Consider the following 20,237-nt stretch of genomic DNA (forward strand, 5'->3'; position numbering starts at 1 on the left):
CGGCACAGCCTCCCCCCGACCCAGCCAAAGCCAGGAGCTACAGGCCCGCAACCGGGAGCCACTCCAGCAGAATTGCCTCTCACCCGATAGTTAACGGGCCCCAAAACGTCCCTTAAAACGAGCGGGCAACTTACTCGCACGCACGCAGCAACCCCGGCGAGGCTGGGCCGTGCCGTGCCGTCGTCTCAGAGCGAGTCGACCCCGGCCAGGCACCCCCGCGCCCGGGTCTCTGCTGCCGGGTAAATCGAACAGGCGCCGAGGCAGATGATGGTCCGGACAGGCTGGTATTCATTTCAGGACAGGCAAAACGTGGAGACAAAGGGAACTCTCGCCTCCCCTCGTCCACGTCGGATTTGCAGCGCGCTCGCGCGCACACAGATCCACTCGCCAGCGTCTGATTTTGTGCGGCATGTACGGTGCAGTCCACCGCTCAAATATAAAGGAAGTGTGGCTGGTGTACGTTGGCTCGCACAGAGGGGGGGGGGGGAGGGGCTGGGGGGGGGGGGGGGGGGGCAGTGAGTGCCTCTCCGGTACCGTGCTGTACCTCGGGAGGAACAACTCTCATCCCTCGGACAACGCAGGACAACACAACACGTGTACACGGCCTTGTCCGCTCAAGAGAACTTCCTCGTCACAAACTTTAGCTGCGATTACCGCTGACCTTTTACTGACTGGTTTTCCTGACCGATGACAGTTTAACCCATCCAGGGATCGTTGACCCGTAAAATAAACGGGCTTCAGGGTTGATGAAGTGAGTTGGATTTTGTATTGCTGATTGCGCCGTTAATCGTTTCCCCCCCCCCTTTTTTTAATGAATTTTTTGCTCCCCAATTTGTGAGGTTATTCGACACTCGCACAAAAAAAAAACCCCACCCCTTTAATTTGCACTGATTGGATTTGCCGGTCACAGAATCGTTCCGTCAGGGTCCAGCTTATTTGGGTTAAATGGTTAAACGCGAGAACCAGCCATGAGTCGACTGGTTAACCCGCTGGGCCTTCGAGCGTTCTGCTTCGCTGCCGGAGGCTCGAGGAGGGTCGTACCCTCCCGTCGGCGGGGTGGTCTGAGTCTGAGTTTGAAAAGAGGCGAGGATCGCGCTGACTAATCGCACAGAGCTACTGGGCGTCTCGATGAATGAACGATAAACACGGCAGTGAGAGACAGCGTTTCTGAAGAAGCCCTGCAGCTAATCCCAGGCCTGGAAATCGCCGTGAATGCCCCCTCCTCCTGGCGACACAGTCCCACAGACACAAGCGCATTCAATAGGACCCAAGGCGATCCGTTTTAGGACAGACAGAGAGTATAATCAAGTCCCACGAGAAAAAATAAAGCAAGCTGGCATCGAGAAACCAGTTCCTTCTGGTCAGTGCTGCAGGCAGGTCCTTGCGGGTTAGAGCAAACAGTAAAGCCAGCAAATGAGAGGGGCGGAAACCAAGACAAAGAGCCAGGAAATGTCCCCGAAGCATGCCGGAAGCCCGCTATTGGTCTGACAGACTACAACGGGGTCTTTACCCTCGATGACGTTGCGGGATATGTATTTGAGCGTTTCGTCCAGCAGGATGACGGGCAGGGATATCTTCAGGACCACGATCCACTGGGGCCAGTTGAGAGCGGTCACCTGGAATATCAGCTGCGGAGGGAGAAAAGAGAACCGGAGTCACCGACCCGTCGCAGCAACACCGTCGCGTACCTCACAGCTGCACATTCCACTCAAAGCTTTCTCAGTTATCTTGGTGTCGTGAGCAGGTTTGCATTAACGCCGCGATGAAAATCCCCCTAGTCTCCCACACTCCACAGGGCGGGAGAGTGGAACTGATCCACTTCAGATCAGCCATGATCTTATTGAATGGCGGGGCAGGCTCGAAGGGCTAGATGGCCGACTCCTGCTCCTATTTCTTACGTTCGGGTACACTGAGGGAGAACTTAGCTCGGCCAACGCACCTAACCAGCATGTCTTGTGGGGGGAAACCCATTGAGACGTGGAAAGGACGTGCAACCTCCACACAGTGAACCAAGCCGGGAACTGAACCCGGGTCCCTGGCGCTGAGGGGTACTGGGCCACCCAACATGTTAATGCTGGTCTTACCTGCCTGAAGTGGCTTAGCGAACCACTTAGTTAACAGCAAGTAGGGATAGGCAACAAATGCTAGCCTTGCCCAGTCATGCCCATGGATCAATAAATGAAAGTCTCATGTAGCAAACTGGGAAGTGAGTTCAGGACTAGGGGGCACAGCCTCAAGATAGTTGGGGGGGGGGGGGGGGGGGCGCGCAGTTTAGATCAGAGTTGAGGAGGAACTTCTTCACTCAAAGGGTGGTGAATCTCTGGAATTCTCTGCCCGTTGAAGTGGTGGAGGCTGCCTCGCTAAATATATTTAAGTCACAGGTAGATAGGTTTCTGATAGACAGGGGAATTAAAGGTTATGGGGAGAGGGCAGGAAAGTGGAACTGATCCACTTCAGATCAGCCATGATCTTATTGAATGGCGGGGCAGGCTCGAAGGGCTAGATGGCCGACTCCTGCTCCTATTTCTTATGTTCTTATGTTCTTAAGTGAGATCTTACTAATTACATCTGATTAGTTCATTAGAATTGGCAACAAGCAGTGCCGTTGGTCACGTGGTCTCAGTACTTTTTTGTGCATTGCTTCTGGGTTATTTTAAACTGTGCGCTTGATGGTAATACGGGGAGATAAGATAAGTGTGTGAGAGAATAGGTTTTCAATGCTGTGAGAGCTTTGCTTCCTTGGTTATTGAATAAGGATATTTGTTCGGTAAATATACGTGTAAAGTATATTTACCCACATTTTATCTAAGTGTTGTCTGTGAAATACAGTGCACGTGACTAAAACAGTGTCAGCGTAGCAACACCTGAAGCTCTCTACTGTCCGGCATTATTAAAGGTCTTAATTCTATATCTCGTTCCCAGCAACTGTTTGCAGTGTAAATCACTGTGTCCAAACTCATCGTGAGAATGAACTTCAGTTCCCTCGACTGAAGATAGTACTTTCGTTGGCAGTAGCGTTTAATGTGACCGGTTTACACTGGCAATTTCCACTGTAACTGCAGACACAAGCATTTACGATGGGAATATAAAATTTAAGACTGAACGCACAGCTTTGGAATGATTCGGAACCCAGCTGATTTCCGACCCTGGCTGCAGAGGGTCCCGAAGAAGGCCATTCAGCCCATGGAGTCTGCACTGTCCACAATCCTACCCCCAAGGGATTTACCCTGCCGATCTCCCTGACGCCAATGGTCAATTTAGCATGGCCGATCATCTCAACCTAAACACCTTTGGAATGTCACGCTGGAGGAAACCTACACAGAGAACATGCAAACTCCACATGGACAGTCACCCAAGGCTGGAGTTGAACCCGGGTCCCTGGCACTGTGAGGCAGCAGTGCTAACCACTGCGCCACTGGGCCGCTCCACGTTATGTCTTGGTTTCCCTGCACAGATTCACAGGATCTGAGTTAAGGAGGGACACTGCAATGGACGTGGTACGTCCCTCATTTGGGCATCACCTTTCCGTGACACACGTCCAGTACTAGATGGGGCTACTGATCTTGGGATGGCAGAAATGGAACAACGCAACACGGCTCTGGTCTCTGAGCTTCTCTACCTCTCCTGTTAGTGCCTCACACCCAACTCCGTACTCGTACTCACAGGCAATGGCTCCACGTAGAGAATGAGGAAATGCAGTGACATAGAAATGCAGATGGTCCCCAGGAGCCAGATATTCACCCATGGGGGCATCCTCAACAACGACTGGTTTTCAGACAGGCTGCAGATAAAACAAAAAGAGATGTTGGAAAAGCTCAAAAAGCATCGGAGAACAAAATGAAAGGTTTTAATTTTGAAACCGGTGATGGATCGATTGACGCTATTGTGTGAATTCATGTGATAATTTACCATTAAATTCTCAGCGAACATCTTCATCGGATAACTAATAGATTTGGCCACTTAGTTTTACATAACGCCTTTGGGACGTTTGATTTATGTGAAAGATGTTATTATCAATACAACAGAAACATTGGGAGACTCTGTGTGGTCATTTAATTATCCAATTCAGCAGCCTAGCGTACAGTTACTCCCATTCAGGCCCCATAAGGTGACAGTCCAGTTTGACTCATGAATACAGGGAAATGTTAAACACGTGCAAGACAGAGGAATATCTAGAACTTCACCTTTATTCTATTCATTTAATGTTCACAACACGTTAGCAAGGGCTGGGTCACCGAGGGCCTGGGTCACCGAGGGCCTGGGTCAGGCCAGATTGGGCTCTCTGGTATTTGTATTCCTGAGTCTAAATCAAATAATGGTTCCAAACGTAACTCACCATAATGCAGACAAATGAGTACAGTTTCTGGATGATTTGATTTGAAGGCACTATATTATGTTTGATATATTTGTAATGTTTTATAAATATTGATATTCTGCAGCTCTCATCTTTTTGATCAGCTCCGATGGTATTTCATTTAGCCAGCTGCTTGGTCAGTTTTTATCTCATTTCTTGCTGCTTTTGTCTCACTATCTAGGATTTCTGCTCCAATGAGATCAGTGTCTCTTTGCTTTCTTCCTCAAACACAATCACTTTTCATTTTTTGCCTATAGCGCTCCCTCCACCTTCTCCCTATTTTAACCAGGGTTTGTTAATAAAACACCTTCCTTACGCTCGACTGTTGTGGTTTTCGGTCCTATCTGTCGAGACCCGCTAATCTCCTACGCTGCTGCATACGTAAGATCTTCGCTTCCCAGTCGATTGACGATATCACACTGCTTTTTTAACCACTGCCCTTGTGCATTTGCTGTTTCTCTTGTTACTCAAACGTCTACATTTAAATTTGTCTTCTTCATTATTGACACTCTTCCATTTTTTTCCTTCCTCCCATCTTTGACAACAGTGACGTTATAATCCATGGTTTCTTCATCATTTTCCTCGGAAAATCCCTGTGCTATTTTTCTCATTCTTTCGCCTGTTTCTGTTGCTCGTTCACATTGCTGGATTCCTTGCAACTTTTCATTTACTCATCTTCTCCAGATTCCGCCATTTTTGGTTGTATTCCACCTTGGATTTTTTCAGAATCATAGAAACCCTGCAGTGCAGAAAGAGGCCCTTCGGCCCATCGAGCCTGCACCGAACACGATCCCACCCAGGCCCTACCCCCATATCCCTACGTATTATACCCACTAATCCCTCTAACCTACACATCCCTGGACACTAAGGGGCAATTTCCTGGCCTGGTCAATCGACCTAACCCGCACATCTTTGGACTGTGGGAGGAAACCGGAGTACCCGGAGGAAACCCACGCAGACACGAGGAGAATGTGCAAACTCCACCCAGACAGTGACCCGAGCCGGGAACCGAACCCAGGACCCTGGAGCTGTGAAGCGGCGGCGCTAACCACTGTGCTACCGTGCCGCTCTGAGATACTCTGTTCACTGCCACAAGATTATGACCTGAGTCAGTATCTCTCCTGGCTAAGCCTTCCACGCTATTCCTGTATCTTTCCCATCCTGTACCTAGTGGTGCACTAAGGCAGACTTTCAACTGTTTCCATAGCTAGTAATTCTGGGAACAGATTGATAGCCTGTTGCCAGGGGGCTTAGAGATTGAGAGGCAGAACTCCACGTTGAGTTTAACTGACTAGGATTCTCTCCTGCTAGCCACCGCTATATTTGGGAGGATTTGCAGGTTGACACTCAACCTGTTTGGCCACGTTACGAACATACTTCCCATGGCCGTCAAATCCAAGGGTGGGATTCAAACCCAGAGGCAGGGACCGCTGCGTCACAAGACCTCCTGTGTCTTTGTCTTCCGTTACAAAATCCCGTTGAAATCGTCTTGTATTCCCAGAAATTTTCCACATGTATCATCTTCTTTTCTGATGTCCAAATGATGCACGTGTTATCAGGAGTCCTGTCCTTCTGCAAAAACCCACCAGCTTAAGGCCTTGCTCATTTTGTCATTCAACACCATCCTCCTTCTCCAACAATACTGTCCTAATCTCCCATAACCTCGCTCTTCCCACACTCCTGTTTTCGCTTTTAGTTTCCATTTCGATCAGACGTTTCATCAACCTGATCTGGATGCGTGCTGTACAGTCACTTAGTAGAAGTTCCTTCGTAGAGAACTTCAAGCAAATAATGATGATCACCCGAAGAAAGAAGTCAAAGGAACTGCCAACGTTCTAACTTTCCTACAATTAGTCTGATTGTCCCTGTGTCGTGGGTGTGCTGACTGTTAGCTAACAAATAGGTCTGGGCAGCACGTTGGCACAATGGTTAGCACTGCTACCTCACAGCGCCAGGGACCCAGGTTCAATTCCAGCCTTGGGTCACTGTCGGTGTGGAGTTTGCACATCGCCCCCGTGTCTGTGTGGGTTTTCTCTGAGTGCTCCAGTTTCCTCCCTCAGTCCAATGATGCCAATTAGGTGGATTGGCTGTGCCAAATACCCCTTAGTGTGTAGGTTAGATGGATTGGCCGAGAGCATGGATGAGAAGGCACTGAAGTACGATGGAGATGACCGGTTTGAGGAGGAAGAAGGTGAATAGACAGAATGCAGTTTAGAGTGTGGATTTTGAAAATACATTCAGTTGGGTTGACTAGATTAAGCTGTTGATAGTGCATATCGGAGTTGACTGGACAGATCAGCGACTCGGAAGAAATCTGTACGTGGGACAAAGCAACAGTGAGAGTAGCCAAAGGGAAGTTGGAACCACACAAAACTGGAAGAGGAGTTTGACAAGGATGTTGTTTATCACCAGCCCTCTTCAATATTTATGCAGATGATCAAAGAGTGGTTTAAAGACACAGAATTTGGCATGGGGAGGATGGGGGAGGGGGGTCTCCACCGAGCATGGGGGGGCGGCGGGGTATAACTGACACGGGAGATGGGTGGGATGGTCAGTGAGTCTTGGGGTTGAGGGGGGGTCACTGAGTGCGCGGAGGAACAGGGCCATCGAGTGTGGGGAAGGGGGTTGCGATGGGCATTGTATATGGCGATGGGAAGGTGGGGAGGGTAGGGGTCTAATATGAGTAGGGAGGTTTACTGACTGAGGCGGGGGGGGGGCAGGTTTCTATGTGTGAGATTACTATGTGTGTGGTGGAGTTACTGAGATTGGTGAGGGAGTACAGAGCGTGAGCTGAGTGAGTGTGTGCACAGAGGGGTTACTGAGAGTACGGGGAGCAGAAGTGTGAGTGGAGAGATATCTACAGGAAGCATATCCTTCGCTGTCAAACACTGAGCCCACTGTGTTGGTGCCTTTAGGCAGCTTACTGCAGACACACAGTACACTGTACCCCAAACAGAGAGAGCAGCTCCCGACACTCACCACAGACCAGGCTGATGTAACAGTAACCCATGAATGGATAACTTTCACTGTATTTACAAACCATTGCACAGCGTTACCTGACGTCAAATATTTCTAAGATGTCAAAATAGGTGGAAAAAATATCTGCGAATAATAAATTTTGCAGCTTGAATGAGGATTCCGTAACGTTAATCACTTGGAAAGTAAATCTTCACAGCAAGATGTTCGGAATCAAAGATGCAACGACTGAATAAGAGTATAATATTTTAGAACAGGGGTCGTCCCTAAGCAGCTGGGGTCTTACTTTGTCTTTGTCACAAACCGGGGTAACACAGAAGTTTGCAAAGTCAGTGAGAATTGGCACAGGCTTCCCTCTGTGATGTGAGTTGGTCACACTGAGGATGGCGCCTGCGGGTACAGACCCCGCCACGCCGATTTGAAGAATGAAGCTGGGTTACGGTGGCTCTGGGTCGGACTCACCTGTTCAGTGCATTGCACATCTCGATGGTCACCAGCACGGATAGGGCCATGGTCGTCGGGTAGCGAGATTCAAAGATGTCACACTCGATATCTTGGTACAGCGGGTGGTCCGCAGTACACTGCATGAAGTGCCGCTGAGGGAGGGAGGAGAGGGAGAGTGAGGTGAGCTGATTTATAAACACCAAGTGGATTATTACAATCACACGTATCTGCGTCAGCACTTACTGTCGTGGAATCCCTACAGTGCAGGAGGAGGCCATTTGGCCCATCGAGTCTGCATCGACCACAATCCCACCCAGGTCCTGTCCCTATAACTTTGTGCATTTACCCTAGCTAGTCCCCCTGACAATTTAGCACAGCCAACCCACCTAACCCGCGCACCTTTGGACTGCAGGCAGAGACCAACACACCGCGGGAGAATGCCTACTGTAGCTTAACACTGTTGATAGTGGTGGCAGCCTGGGCTTAGGGGGGAGTGCTCTCAGCTCTGAGTCAGAGGGGCCAAGCCCCAATGCAGAAGCTTCTGTCCAACACGTAACTTGGCTCACCTCAGTGCAATACTGACGGAATGCTACACTGTCAGAGATGCTGACTTTCAAATCAGTCATCAAATTGATGACTGATTTGCGGCACGGTAGCACGGTGGGTTAGCACCGCTGCTTCACAGCTCCAGGGTCCTGGGTTCGATTCCCGGCTCGGGTCACTGTCTGTGTGGAGTTTGCACATTCTCCTCATGTCTGCGTGGGTTTCCTCCGGGTGCTCCGGTTTCCTCCCACAGTCCAAAGATGTGCGGGTTAGGTTGATGGGCCGTGCTAAGAAATTGCCCCTTAGTGTCCAGGGATGTGTAGGTTAGAGGGATTAGTGGGCATAATATGTAGGGATATGGGGGGTAGGGCCTGGGTGGGATTGTGTTCGGTGCAGACTCGATGGGCCAAAGGGCCTCTTTCTGCACTGTAGGGTTTCTATGAGGCCACCTCAGACAGATGAGAAAGATCCCACAGCTCTGCTGAAGGAGCATCATTAGCTCCAACTTCCATTCCAAAAAGAAATACTTGTGCCCACACTGCACTATTCACAACATGCAATGATAACACAGCAACTGCAGGAACCAGAGCAGGATTCAGAGGAAGCGTCTAATGCATGTTTTTCTCCCAGTCGGAGTCAGTTAGTTTCAATTGCTGGAAATTAAAGTAACATCAATTGTTCAGACTTTCCAACAGACAGCCAATAATATACTAAAGAAAGAAACCTCAACATCTGTAAGAAGGATAACTATCATAAGGTATCTCTTCAAGTGGTCTATTGCTAAACTTTCTCTCTCCCTCCTTTCCAGAATCACAGAATGCTACAGTGCAGATGAGGCCCTTCAGCCCATTGTATCTGCACCAATACATGAAAGGCCCTGTCCTGCCCACCTAACTCCCACTTGCCAACAGAATGACAGAATAAAGGGTTTTATTGAAACTCCCTTACCAGCTGGTTGAAGGTGACTTGTGGACCGTCTTCGTCGTACATGAACCACCAGGTCGCCGCCCCCACCGTTGCCAGGCCGACGTACACTGAAAAAGACCAGCAAAGGGGGGGGAGGGGTAAGCAAAAGCGGCCAATGAGAGATCGGTCTGATCGAGTGAACGTGCGTTGCTTCCTCTGTTCACGCTGAAGTGTATCTTCAACAAAGAGTGTCCAACCCATAACCTGTAGGCCAAAGGAACCCTGGGGGTGGGGGGTTGCTGAGTCTGTTTTCTGTATGCTGGGTTCATCTGATGGAACTTCAAATTAGCATCATAGAGGATGGTAGGAAGCCATTCGGCCTGTCACGTGCTGGCCCTTTGAAAGGCTATCCAATTAATCCTCTCCTTTGCTCTTTCCCCGTAACCGTTATATTTTTCCCTTTCTATGAACATAAACAATTTTTTTTTAAAAATTCATTCATAAGACATCGGTGGCCGGACCAGTACTTATTGCCCATCCCCAGTTGCCCTCAGTGGCTTCTAGGCCATGTCAGAGGAAGGTTGAGAGTCAACCTTCCTCTTGGGCTCTGGGGTCACATGTAGACCAGACCAGGTGAGGATGGCAGATTTCCTATCGTAAAGGACATTCGTGAACCAGGTGGGTTTTTCCGACAATTGACAATGGTCATCGGTAAATTCTTAATTCCAGATAATTTTTCTTCCCTTGAATTCAAATTCCACCATCTGCAGTGGCATGATTGGAACCCGGGTCGCGAGAACCTGAGCTGAATTTCTGGATTAATAGTCCAGGGATGATAACACTATTACACTACCGGAGATGAGGGGGTTAGCTTATGAGGACAGATTGAATAGACTGGGTCTGTACTCGTTGGAGTTTAGAAGGCTGAGGGGGGATCTTATAGAGATGTATAAGATAATGAAGGGGATGGATAGGGAGATTCTTCCCGCTTAGAAAGGACAGCAGGACTAGAGGGCACAGCCTCAAGATAAGGGGAGGTCAGTTTAGATCAGAGTTGAGGAGGAACTTCTTCACTCAAAGGGTGGTGAATCTCTGGAATTCTCTGCCCGTTGAAGTGGTGGAGGCTACCTCGCTAAATATATTTAAGTCACGGGTAGATAGGTTTCTGATAGACAGGGGAATTAAGGGGAGAAAGCGGGAAAGTGGAACTGATCCACTTCAGATCAGCCGTGATCTTATTGAATGGCGGGGCAGGCTCGAAGGGTTAGATGGCCGACTCCTGCTCCTATTTCTTACATTCTTACTAAGCCATCGCCTCCCTTGGATGTTATTATTGAGCAACTACTATTTATCAATCCTCTTTTCTATTTCTGCAACTCCTTTTAAAGTTGCACCTTTTATTTTATATCGCCTCTCCTCATTCTTCCACTGTCCAGGGAGCTGGATATTTGCAAAGCACCTTTCCTATTCACACTCCCTCATTGGTAAATGAAACACTCAGTCAGAAGATGGGATCTGTTAATCCAGGCAGCTTGGAACACGTGCAAATTAGTGGGACGTGGATTCAAACTTAGAACGTGGACGGCCTGAGGATGCTTAACTAGTAGGCACCTACGCAAACCAGTGAAGACAAAATGTTTGGACAGCCCTGAGGCTGAGATTCTCCTGTTGAACAATGGTGCTAGGCACACTGTTCGACGCCAGCTCGCTGCAGATTTAAATCTCCTTCGCTTCTTCCCACAGACAGCGAGACACCTTTCCCAAGCTCAGCCCACACACCCACAGGCTGTTCTCTCCACCTGTTGAACTGAGCCTTGGTGTAGCCAGACAGGTGGGTGCCCAGAGTCTTTTAAACAGTCTCTCTCCAACTATTTGCTTCCCAGTGTTGGAGAGAGAAAGAGTTTTTTTTTCCCCCCCAAGGTTTCTGGCCAAGCATCAACATCATCCCAGAGACAAGTGACTGAACCAAAGCAAAGGCTGACAGGTTAGACTAGTTACCCGTCTCCTTGTCCAGAGGGTTACAAGTTTCAAGTTTATTTATTGGTGTCTCAAGTTGGCTTACATTAACACTGCAATGAAGTTACTGCGAAAATCCCCGAGTCGCCACACTCCGGCGCTTGTTTGGACACACTGAGGGAGAATTTAGCACGGCCAATGTACCTATCCAGCACGTCTTTCGGACCGTGGGAGGAAACTGAAGCACCCGGAGGAAACCCACGCAGACACAGGGAGAACGTGCAAACTCCACACAGACAGTGACCCGAGCCGGGAATCGATCCCGGGTCCCTGGTGCTGCGAGGCAGCAGTGCTAAGCAGATTGAGTTCTGATTGCTATGGGAACACTGGGAGAGATCTTTGTCAAATTAGATTGAACAGTTTAGGTTTATACTCGCTGGAGGGAATCTGATCGAGTGTACAGAAAACACTAAAAGGGGTTGAGAGAGTAAAGGTAGACCAAATGTTCCCCCTTATGGGGCAATCTAGAGATCACAGGTGCAAGTTGAGAGGAGGAACTATTTCTCACAGAGTGTTGAAATTGTGGAATTCATTGCCCCAGAGTATGGTGGAGTCTGAATCAAAGACTAGGTTCAAGAGAGAGATACATATATTTCTAATAAAAAGGGAAAGAGAGATATGGGGAACAGGTGGGGAGGTGGATTTGAGACCAGGGGGAGATCAGCCATGACCTGACTGAATGGTGGAGCAGGCTCGAAGGGCTGGATCGCCCACTTCTGCTCCTAAGTTCACAAATTTGGTTGAGTTTTTTGAGGAGGTGGCAAAAATGATTGACGAGGGAAGGGCGGTGGATGACATTGACATGGATTTTAGTAAAGCGTCTGACAAGGTCCCTCATGGCAGGCTGGTGCAAAAGGTTAAATCACAAGGGTGAACTAGCTGGATGGCTACAGAACTGGCTTGGCCATAGAAGACAGAGGGTAGCAATGGAGGGGTCTTTTCCCGGTTGGAGGTCTGTGACTAGTGGTGTTCCGCAGGGCTCTGAATGGGACCTCTGCTGTTTGTGATATATATATAAATGATTTGGAAGATGATGTAGCGGGTGTGATCAGTAAGTTTGCGGACGACACAAAGATTGCTGGAGTTGCTGATAGTGATGAACATTGTCAGAGAATACAGCAGGATAATAGATAGGCTGGAAAATTGGGCAGAGAAACGGCAGATGGAATTTAATCCAGATAAATGCGAAGTGATACATTTTGGTAGATCTAATGCAGGGGGGAGTTATACAATAAATGACAGAACCATCAGGAGTATAGACACACAGAGGGACCTGGGTGTGCGAGTCCACAGATCCTTAAAGGTGGCAGCACAGGTGGAAAAGGTGGTGAAGAAGGCATGTGGCATGCTTGCCTTTATTGGACGGGGCTAGGGTATAAAAGTTGGCATATGACAATGAACAGTTATACAGCAAGTTGGTTAGGACACATCTGGAATACTGCGTCCAGTTCTGGTCACCGCACTACTGGAAGGACATGGAAGCTTTGGAGAGAGTGCAGAGAAGGTTTACCAGGATGGTGCCTGGTATGGAGGGTATTGGCTATGAGGAGAGATTGAGTAAACTAGGATTGTTCTCCCTGGAAAGACGGAGGTTGAGGGGCGACCTAATGGAAGTTTATAAAATTATGAAGGGCATAGACAGGGTGAACAGTTGGAAGCTTTTTCCCAGGTTGGAAATGACAAACACAAGGGGTCACAAGTTCAAGGTAAGGTGGGGGCAAGGTTCAATAAGGATATGCGGGGGACGTATTTTACACAGAGGGTGGTGGGGGCCTGGAATGCACTACCAAGTAAGGTGGCTGAGACAGACACGCTGGGATCATTGAAGACTTATCTAGATAGCCACATGAACAGACTGGGAATAGAGGGATACAAACGGATGGGCGAGTTAGGAACACGTGATCAGTGCAGGCTTGGAGGGCCGAATGGCTGTATTGTTCTAATTCCTACATTCCTATTTTATCAAGGAATAAAGGGGGAGTTAATAAGCCTAACTGAGAAACTCTCAAGAACTTTAGTTAATTTGAACTCAAAGTCAAGACAATTGTGATCTTACTGTTTTGACACTTCAATGGAAACTTTCAAAGATCCTCACCTCCAATAGCGATGTAGCGGAAGAATAGCCAGCCGCTGATTAGCGACTCTTTGGGGTTGCGAGGTGGTTTGTTCATGATCTCCAGGTCAGGAGGATTGAAGCCCAGTGCCGTGGCAGGCAGCCCATCCGTTACCAGGTTTACCCAGAGCAGCTGGACAGGGATCAGAGCCTCGGGCAAGCCCAGGATCGCTGTGAGAAAAATGCTAAATGGGAAGGGGGGACAAAAGTGATGACAGTTTAAAATGGGGTGAAGGTTAACTCAGGTAAAAGTACATTAACAGTGTAAGTGTCAGACCATTGCACAGACAAAAGGCAGAGTTCTCCCCCCCGCCAACTATGGGAATCGCAGTAGGTGGGATACAGACCATGCAAAGGTGGGTGAGTGCAGCCAGAAAATCCTGCCCAAGTTTTTGTCAATCTCCCTCCAAAGCTGACCTCGCGCCAGTCATCAGAGATGGCACTGAAACATCTCCGTCTGTCAGTCAACTAGTAAGACCTCGCCAGTGGCCCTGACCAAGTGACACGATGTGAAGGGCAGGGCTGGTGCAGCCCACCTTGTTATCATTTGACAGACTTTGAAGGGGATTAACCATTTAATCCTAGGGTGTAGAGGGAGGCCATTTGGCCCGTCGAGTCTGCACCAGCTCTGTGAAAGAGTATCCCACCAACGCCCTCCCATCTGCCCTATCCACTCACCATCTTACCTGCACATTTTTGGGCACTAAGGGGTTACTTAGCATGGCCAATCAACTGTTGGTAAATGTCAATCGCCAGGTTTTATCCATAGCTACAAAGCTCTTTTCCTGCCAATCACACTAGCAGGAATTCTTGGTGGAATTTAGTATATTTTGCAGGGGGTATAAGTGTACACTAGTTAATGCAACACACATCTTGGATGGACATGACAAGGGTGGCTGGGTGGGGGTGAAGGGGGAACAGTACTTTCTCATATTACAATCAGAATTATTAATCATGGCATCCCCTTGCTTCAGAGACATGTCTATGGAGTCAAAGGTGGAAGTTTAGGGGGTAATAGGTTAATTTGGCTTCGTTTTCAGGTTCCGAGTGGATAGACAGCCAAACATCAATCTCGGGCATCAGGAACCTTGGAAGAAACTCTTGTTAGAGGCATCAATAAACTCAAGGAGCCTCGCGTCCAGGCATTCAACTGTGAATGAAGAACGGAGCCGAGGATTTTATTTGGGGAACCAACGTCTGTGCACATTGGGTGTGGACCACCTCGCTGCTCAGTTGCTATACCCTGCTGCACACCCCTAATCCTAACCTCTGCACCCTCGTTCTGATTGGGGTCAAATTCATTCCTACCCTTGTATCTCCAGGAAACAGGCTTCATCTACATCAGGCGAGAGAACGATAAGCAGAGTTATGCCAAGCCGGTGGGCCAACATGGCGAGGGTTATATGCCCATCGAACCACGGGGAAAAAAAAAACGCTCTTACCAGACAACTTCCCCCACGTTCGAGGAGATGAGGTAACGGATGAACTGCTTCATGTTGTTGTAGATGGCTCGGCCCTCCTCAACCGCCGAGACGATGGTGGAAAAGTTGTCGTCTGACAGCACCATCTCTGCTGCCGACTTGGCTACCGCGGTGCCAGAGCCCATGGCAATTCCAATTTCGGCCTTCTTCAGAGCAGGAGCGTCATTAACACCATCGCCAGTCTACAGAGAGAAAGGCTATTACAACGCAGCAGTTACACTTCTCCCAGAAGGTTACTCATCTTCATGGAACCTGCTTCACCCTGTTCAATGCCAACTCAGTTTGAGAATCAGGAAGTCTTTGGGTTTAAGTCTCGCTTGAAGACTCAACGTATGATTCCAGGAAGACACTGAGGGAAGCATTCCAAATAATTTATCTTGGACCGGGAATGTTACATCGGTTTTTCTCTCCGTCGATGCTACCAGACCTGCTGAGTTCTTTTTTATTTCACGCACTGAGGGGGTCAGAGATACTGCCTGCCTGTTGAGGTGGACATAGAAGATCTCCAGATACTTTCTGAAGGAAAGCTGGAGTGTTCTCCCAGTGTCCTGAAAACTCGTATCCTTCACTAAGACACATCGTAGCTGGAATTCTCCCAAAAATATTCAAAGTGTTGAATTTGCAGGAAAACTGGAGTAATTCGCGCTGGTTTTTTTCAGTGGGAATTCACACCAGAATCTCCCACACTCTGTGCACTACAGAGAGCTCCCAGTGTGAATATCATTATAAATCAGGAGGTGGGGTCTGTTCCTGCTCGGGACGGTGAAACCCGGGGGTCTCTGCGCATGTGCAGTGCAAAGTCTGACAACACCAGGTTTTAATCCAACCGATTTATTTGATAGTAAACTCACTAGCTTTCAGGGTTTGTCCCTTCATCAGGTGAATGGAGAGTTCTGGCCTCAGACAGAGCATATAAAGCACAGACAGTTTAGAGATTACTGATTAGAATGTGAATCTTTAAGACTTGAACAGCAGGTTAGGTGTAAAGATTCACATTTTAATCAGTAATCTCTAAACTGTCTGTGCTGTTATATGCTCTGTCTGAGGCCAGAACTCTCCATTCACCTGACGAAGAGGGAAACCCCGAAAGCTTGTGAGTTTACTATCAAATAAATCGGTTGGACTTTAACCTGGTGTTGTCAGACTTCTTACTGTGTTTACCCCAGTCCAACGCCGGCATCTCCACGTCATGTGCAGCGCCCCAAACTGTCAGCCTCCCCTTTGCTGGCCAGCTCAGTGACTGGTCAGCCACATATACGGGGGCACAGTGCCGTCTCCCCAACCCTCCCTCGGCTCGATCGCAGCCCACCCCCTCCGACCATTCATGGACCAGCCTTGACCACCGCCGCCCCCCCGCCCATCTCGACCAGGCTGACACTGCCCCCCAACCCCAACTCCCACCCCCACCCCGACCAGGCTGACACTCCCCCCAACTCCCCCCCCCACCCCGACCAGGCTGACACTCCCCCCAACTCCCCCCCCCACCCCGACCAGGCTGACACTGCCCCCCAACCCCAACTCCCACCCCCACCCCGACCAGGCTGACACTCCCCCCAACTCCCAGCCCCACCCCGACCAGGCTGACACTCCCCCCAACTCCCACCCCCACCCCGACCAGGCTGACACTCCCCCCAACTCCCATCCCCACCCCGACCAGGCTGACACTCCCCCCCACCCCCAACTCCCACCCCCACCCCGACCAGGCTGACACTCCCCCCAACTCCCACCCCCACCCCGACCAGGCTGACACTCCCCCCAACTCCCATCCCCACCCCGACCAGGCTGACACTCCCCCCCACCCCCAACTCCCACCCCCACCCCGACCAGGCTGACACTCCCCCCAACTCCCAGCCCCACCCCGACCAGGCTGACACTGCCCCCCAACCCCAACTCCCACCCCCACCCCGACCAGGCTGACACTCCCCCCACCCCCATCCCCACCCTGACCAGGCTGACACTCCCCCCACCCCCATCCCCACCCTGACCAGGCTGACACTCCCCCCACCCCCATCCCCACCCTGACCAGGCTGACACTCCCCCCACCCCCATCCCCACCCTGACCAGGCTGACACTCCCCCCAACTCCCAGCCCCACCCCGACCAGGCTGACACTCCCCCCCACCCCCAACTCCCACCCCCACCCTGACCAGGCTGACACTCCCCCCAACTCCCCCCCCCCACCCCGACCAGGCTGACACTGCCCCCCACCCCCAACTCCCACCCCCACCCTGACCAGGCTGACACTGCCCCCCACCCCCAACTCCCACCCCCACCCCGACCAGGCTGACACTGCCCCCCAACCCCAACTCCCCCCCCCACCCCGACCAGGCTGACACTGCCCCCCACCCCCAACTCCCACCCCCACCCTGACCAGGCTGACACTGCCCCCCCCCACCCCCAACTCCCAGCCCCACCCCGACCAGGCTGACACTGCCCCCCAACCCCAACTCCCCCCCCCACCCCGACCAGGCTGACACTGCCCCCCACCCCCAACTCCCACCCCCACCCTGACCAGGCTGACACTGCCCCCCCCCACCCCCAACTCCCACCCCCACCCCGACCAGGCTGACACTGCCCCCCCCCACCCCCAACTCCCACCCCCACCCCGACCAGGCTGACACTCCCCCGCCCCCCCCAACTCCCCGGCCTGATCGCTGGCTGACCGATCCCCATGCAGAGTGGCACCAGGAAACCGCGCCCCCCAACCCCGAGTTCACCCACTGTCCCCCGAGACCCCAGCCCCCACCTAGGTCTCTCCCGCCATTGGCGATGCCCCATGCCCGATGATTAGTGCAAAGGTGCCCCCTGGCGGTGAGCACTTTGCCTCCGTGGACAGCGCTAGGTTTAGCAGCACCCCCCCCCCACCCCCCTCCTCCTCCCCACCCTGACCCCCTTGAGGGGGGAGGGGGGGCCCCCGATTGCTCCCCCTTCACTGCAGCGAGGTCAGGCTGCCAGCTTCCCGAAAGAGGGGAAGCGAGTGCCATCTCCTCTCGAGTGAAACACTTTGGGGTGGTGGGAGCTTGCACTGGGAACTCAGTCCCGGGTTTGCTAATAGTGTTCGAGGAGCAGACAGCACTCAAAATCTGGCGCTGGGAGACGTTAGCAGGGCGCAAACCCTTGTGCAAATCCCACGCATCACCCCTCTAGCCCACTGCATTAAAAAATTAGCGTCCTATCTGTTGATACATTTCTGCTGTGAGTAGGATATTGCTGCCTGCTAGCTTTCCCCTGATCACCATCACCCACACTTCAGGAGGATTTGACTGTCTGTAAAACAGCTCTGGCTCTCTCTGGCACGGGAATGGGGCTCGGAAAATTCCTAGTCCTTTCTTTCACCCAGATCAGGCCAGATGAGGTCCTGGCCAGTAAACGTTTACGTTGGCAGCCAGTGAATCCCCTGCAGTGCTCGATGTGTGAACTATCTCACTGGACACAGCCCGTAATCCCCCCAGCCCATTCGCTTCACCGCTGGCCGCAGACACCTTCAGCTGTGCGGGAACTCAGCCCGGTAAATCTGCCTGCCTCGCCTGCTCTCTCCCCTCCCTAAAACCTAGAGGTTTGACCAAGATTTTGGGTTAGTCCTTCCAAACCCTGCCTCGTCGTCTCCTTGCACTCGGCTCTCATAGAATCCCCACCGTACAGAAGGAGGCCATTCGGCCCATCGAGTCTGTACCGAACACTATCCCACCCAGGCCCTATCCCCATAACCCCATGCATTTGCCCCTCACTCATCCCCCTGGCAGTTAGGGGCTATTTAGCACAACCAACCCATCTAACCCGCACATCTTTGGACTGTGGGAGGAGACTAGAGCACCCAGAGACACATGCGCTCTAGGGGACCCAAGCTGGGAATCGAACCGGGTCCCTGAAGCTGGGAGGCAGCAGTGCCAACCACTGTGCTGCCCATTTACCTCTGACTCCCCAAAGTGACATTTTATAACATGGAACATAGAACCCTACAGTGCAGAAAGAGGCCCTTCGGCCCATCGAGTCTGTACCGACCACAATCCCACCCAGGCCCTACCCCCTGTATCCCTACACATTACACCCTCTAACCTACACATCCCGGGACGCTAAGGGGCAATTTTAGCACGGCCAATCGACCTAACCCGCACATCTTTGGACTGTGGGAGGAAACCCAGGCAGACACTGGGAGAATGTGCAAACTCCACACCATAAATGCAATTTGTTGAATATTAAATATGAAGGACTTAAACTGGCTAGATAAATCAAGGTGACCACAATGGATGCTGGAAAATCTTTTACACTGAGTATCATACGAACATTAGAAATAGGAGCAGGAGTCGGCCATCTAGCCCTTCGAGCCTGCCCCGCCGTTCAATAAGATCGTGGCTGATCTGAAGTGGATCAGTTCCACTTTCCCGCTTTCTCCCCTTAATTCCCCTGTCTATCAGAAACCTATCTACCCGTGACTTCAATATATTCAGCGAGGTAGCCTCCACCACTTCAACGGGCAGAGAATTCCAGAGATTCACCACCCTTTGAGTGAAGAAGTTCCTCCTCAACTCCGTTCTAAACCGTGCCCCCCTTATTTTGAGGCTGTGCCCTCTAGTCCTGCTATCCTTTCTAAGCGGGAAGAATCTCTCTACCTCTACCCTATCACAGGAGCTTTGATCACACAGTAAGTATTGTCCATTTTCTGTCAATATCTCCTTTGCAGAAAGTCAAATATTTTCACTGGATTTCCATACGAAGCAATGGAAGCAGAGATTGGGGTTAGTCCGTGACCCTTGACAGTGTTTCTCTTGAGCGAGACGCTGGAAGACGCACAAGGACTACAGCGAGTGACGTACTTCCAGCCCGTGATGTAGCAAACGCGTTGACTCGTCAAACCGTGCGCGGATTTCAACAAGAAAACCCCACCAAACTCACCATGGCCGTGATCTCGTCGAAAGACTGGAGGTACTCGATGATCTTGGACTTGTGCGATGGTTCCACACGAGCAAAGCAGCGCGTGGAGCGACAGGCCTCGCGCTGATCCTCCGGGGAAAGGTCATCAAATTCCCGGCCGGTGTAGGCTTTCTCGGACACGTCCTCGTTTTCGCCAAAGATCCCGATCCGCCGGCAGATGGCGATGGCGGTGCCCTTGTTGTCGCCGGTGATCATGATGACTCGGATACCCGCCTTCTCGCACATCTTAATAGAGTCAACAACCTCCTTTCTTGGTGGGTCCAACATCCCGACGCAGCCTACAAACGTGAGCTCGGTCTAATGGGGGAAAGGAAAGGAATTAGTGCTTCCACAGAAGATATCAGACTTAGAATCCCTACAGTACAGAAAGAGGCCCTTCGGCCCATCGAGTCTGCACAGAACACAATCCCACTCAGGCCCTACCCCCATATCCCGACATACTTTACCCCACTAATCCACGCATCCCTGGACAC

The 20,237-nt window shown here is 51.0% G+C and overlaps 1 protein-coding gene across 1 annotated transcript in view; it reads right to left on the reverse strand.

Moving 5' to 3' along the window:
- Window positions 1–1,050: 1,050 nt before the first annotated feature.
- The window catches only part of atp2a3 (ATPase sarcoplasmic/endoplasmic reticulum Ca2+ transporting 3), a 249,484-nt gene continuing 230,297 nt past the window's right edge, over window positions 1,051–20,237 (reverse strand). Inside the window, exons 14-20 of the mRNA XM_080210950.1 lie at window positions 19,726–20,061; window positions 14,795–15,015; window positions 13,335–13,537; window positions 9,266–9,351; window positions 7,793–7,926; window positions 3,664–3,781; window positions 1,051–1,628 (exon numbers count right to left, since the gene is read on the reverse strand). Coding sequence (XP_080067076.1) covers window positions 1,389–1,628; window positions 3,664–3,781; window positions 7,793–7,926; window positions 9,266–9,351; window positions 13,335–13,537; window positions 14,795–15,015; window positions 19,726–20,061 — 1,338 coding nt within the window. The 3' untranslated portion in view covers window positions 1,051–1,388. The remainder of the gene's footprint in view (window positions 1,629–3,663; window positions 3,782–7,792; window positions 7,927–9,265; window positions 9,352–13,334; window positions 13,538–14,794; window positions 15,016–19,725; window positions 20,062–20,237) is intronic.

This window comes from Carcharhinus amblyrhynchos, chromosome 23 (genome assembly GCF_965287045.1).
Source record: "Carcharhinus amblyrhynchos chromosome 23, sCarAmb.v2.hapA, whole genome shotgun sequence".
Classification (NCBI taxonomy): domain Eukaryota; kingdom Metazoa; phylum Chordata; class Chondrichthyes; order Carcharhiniformes; family Carcharhinidae; genus Carcharhinus; species Carcharhinus amblyrhynchos.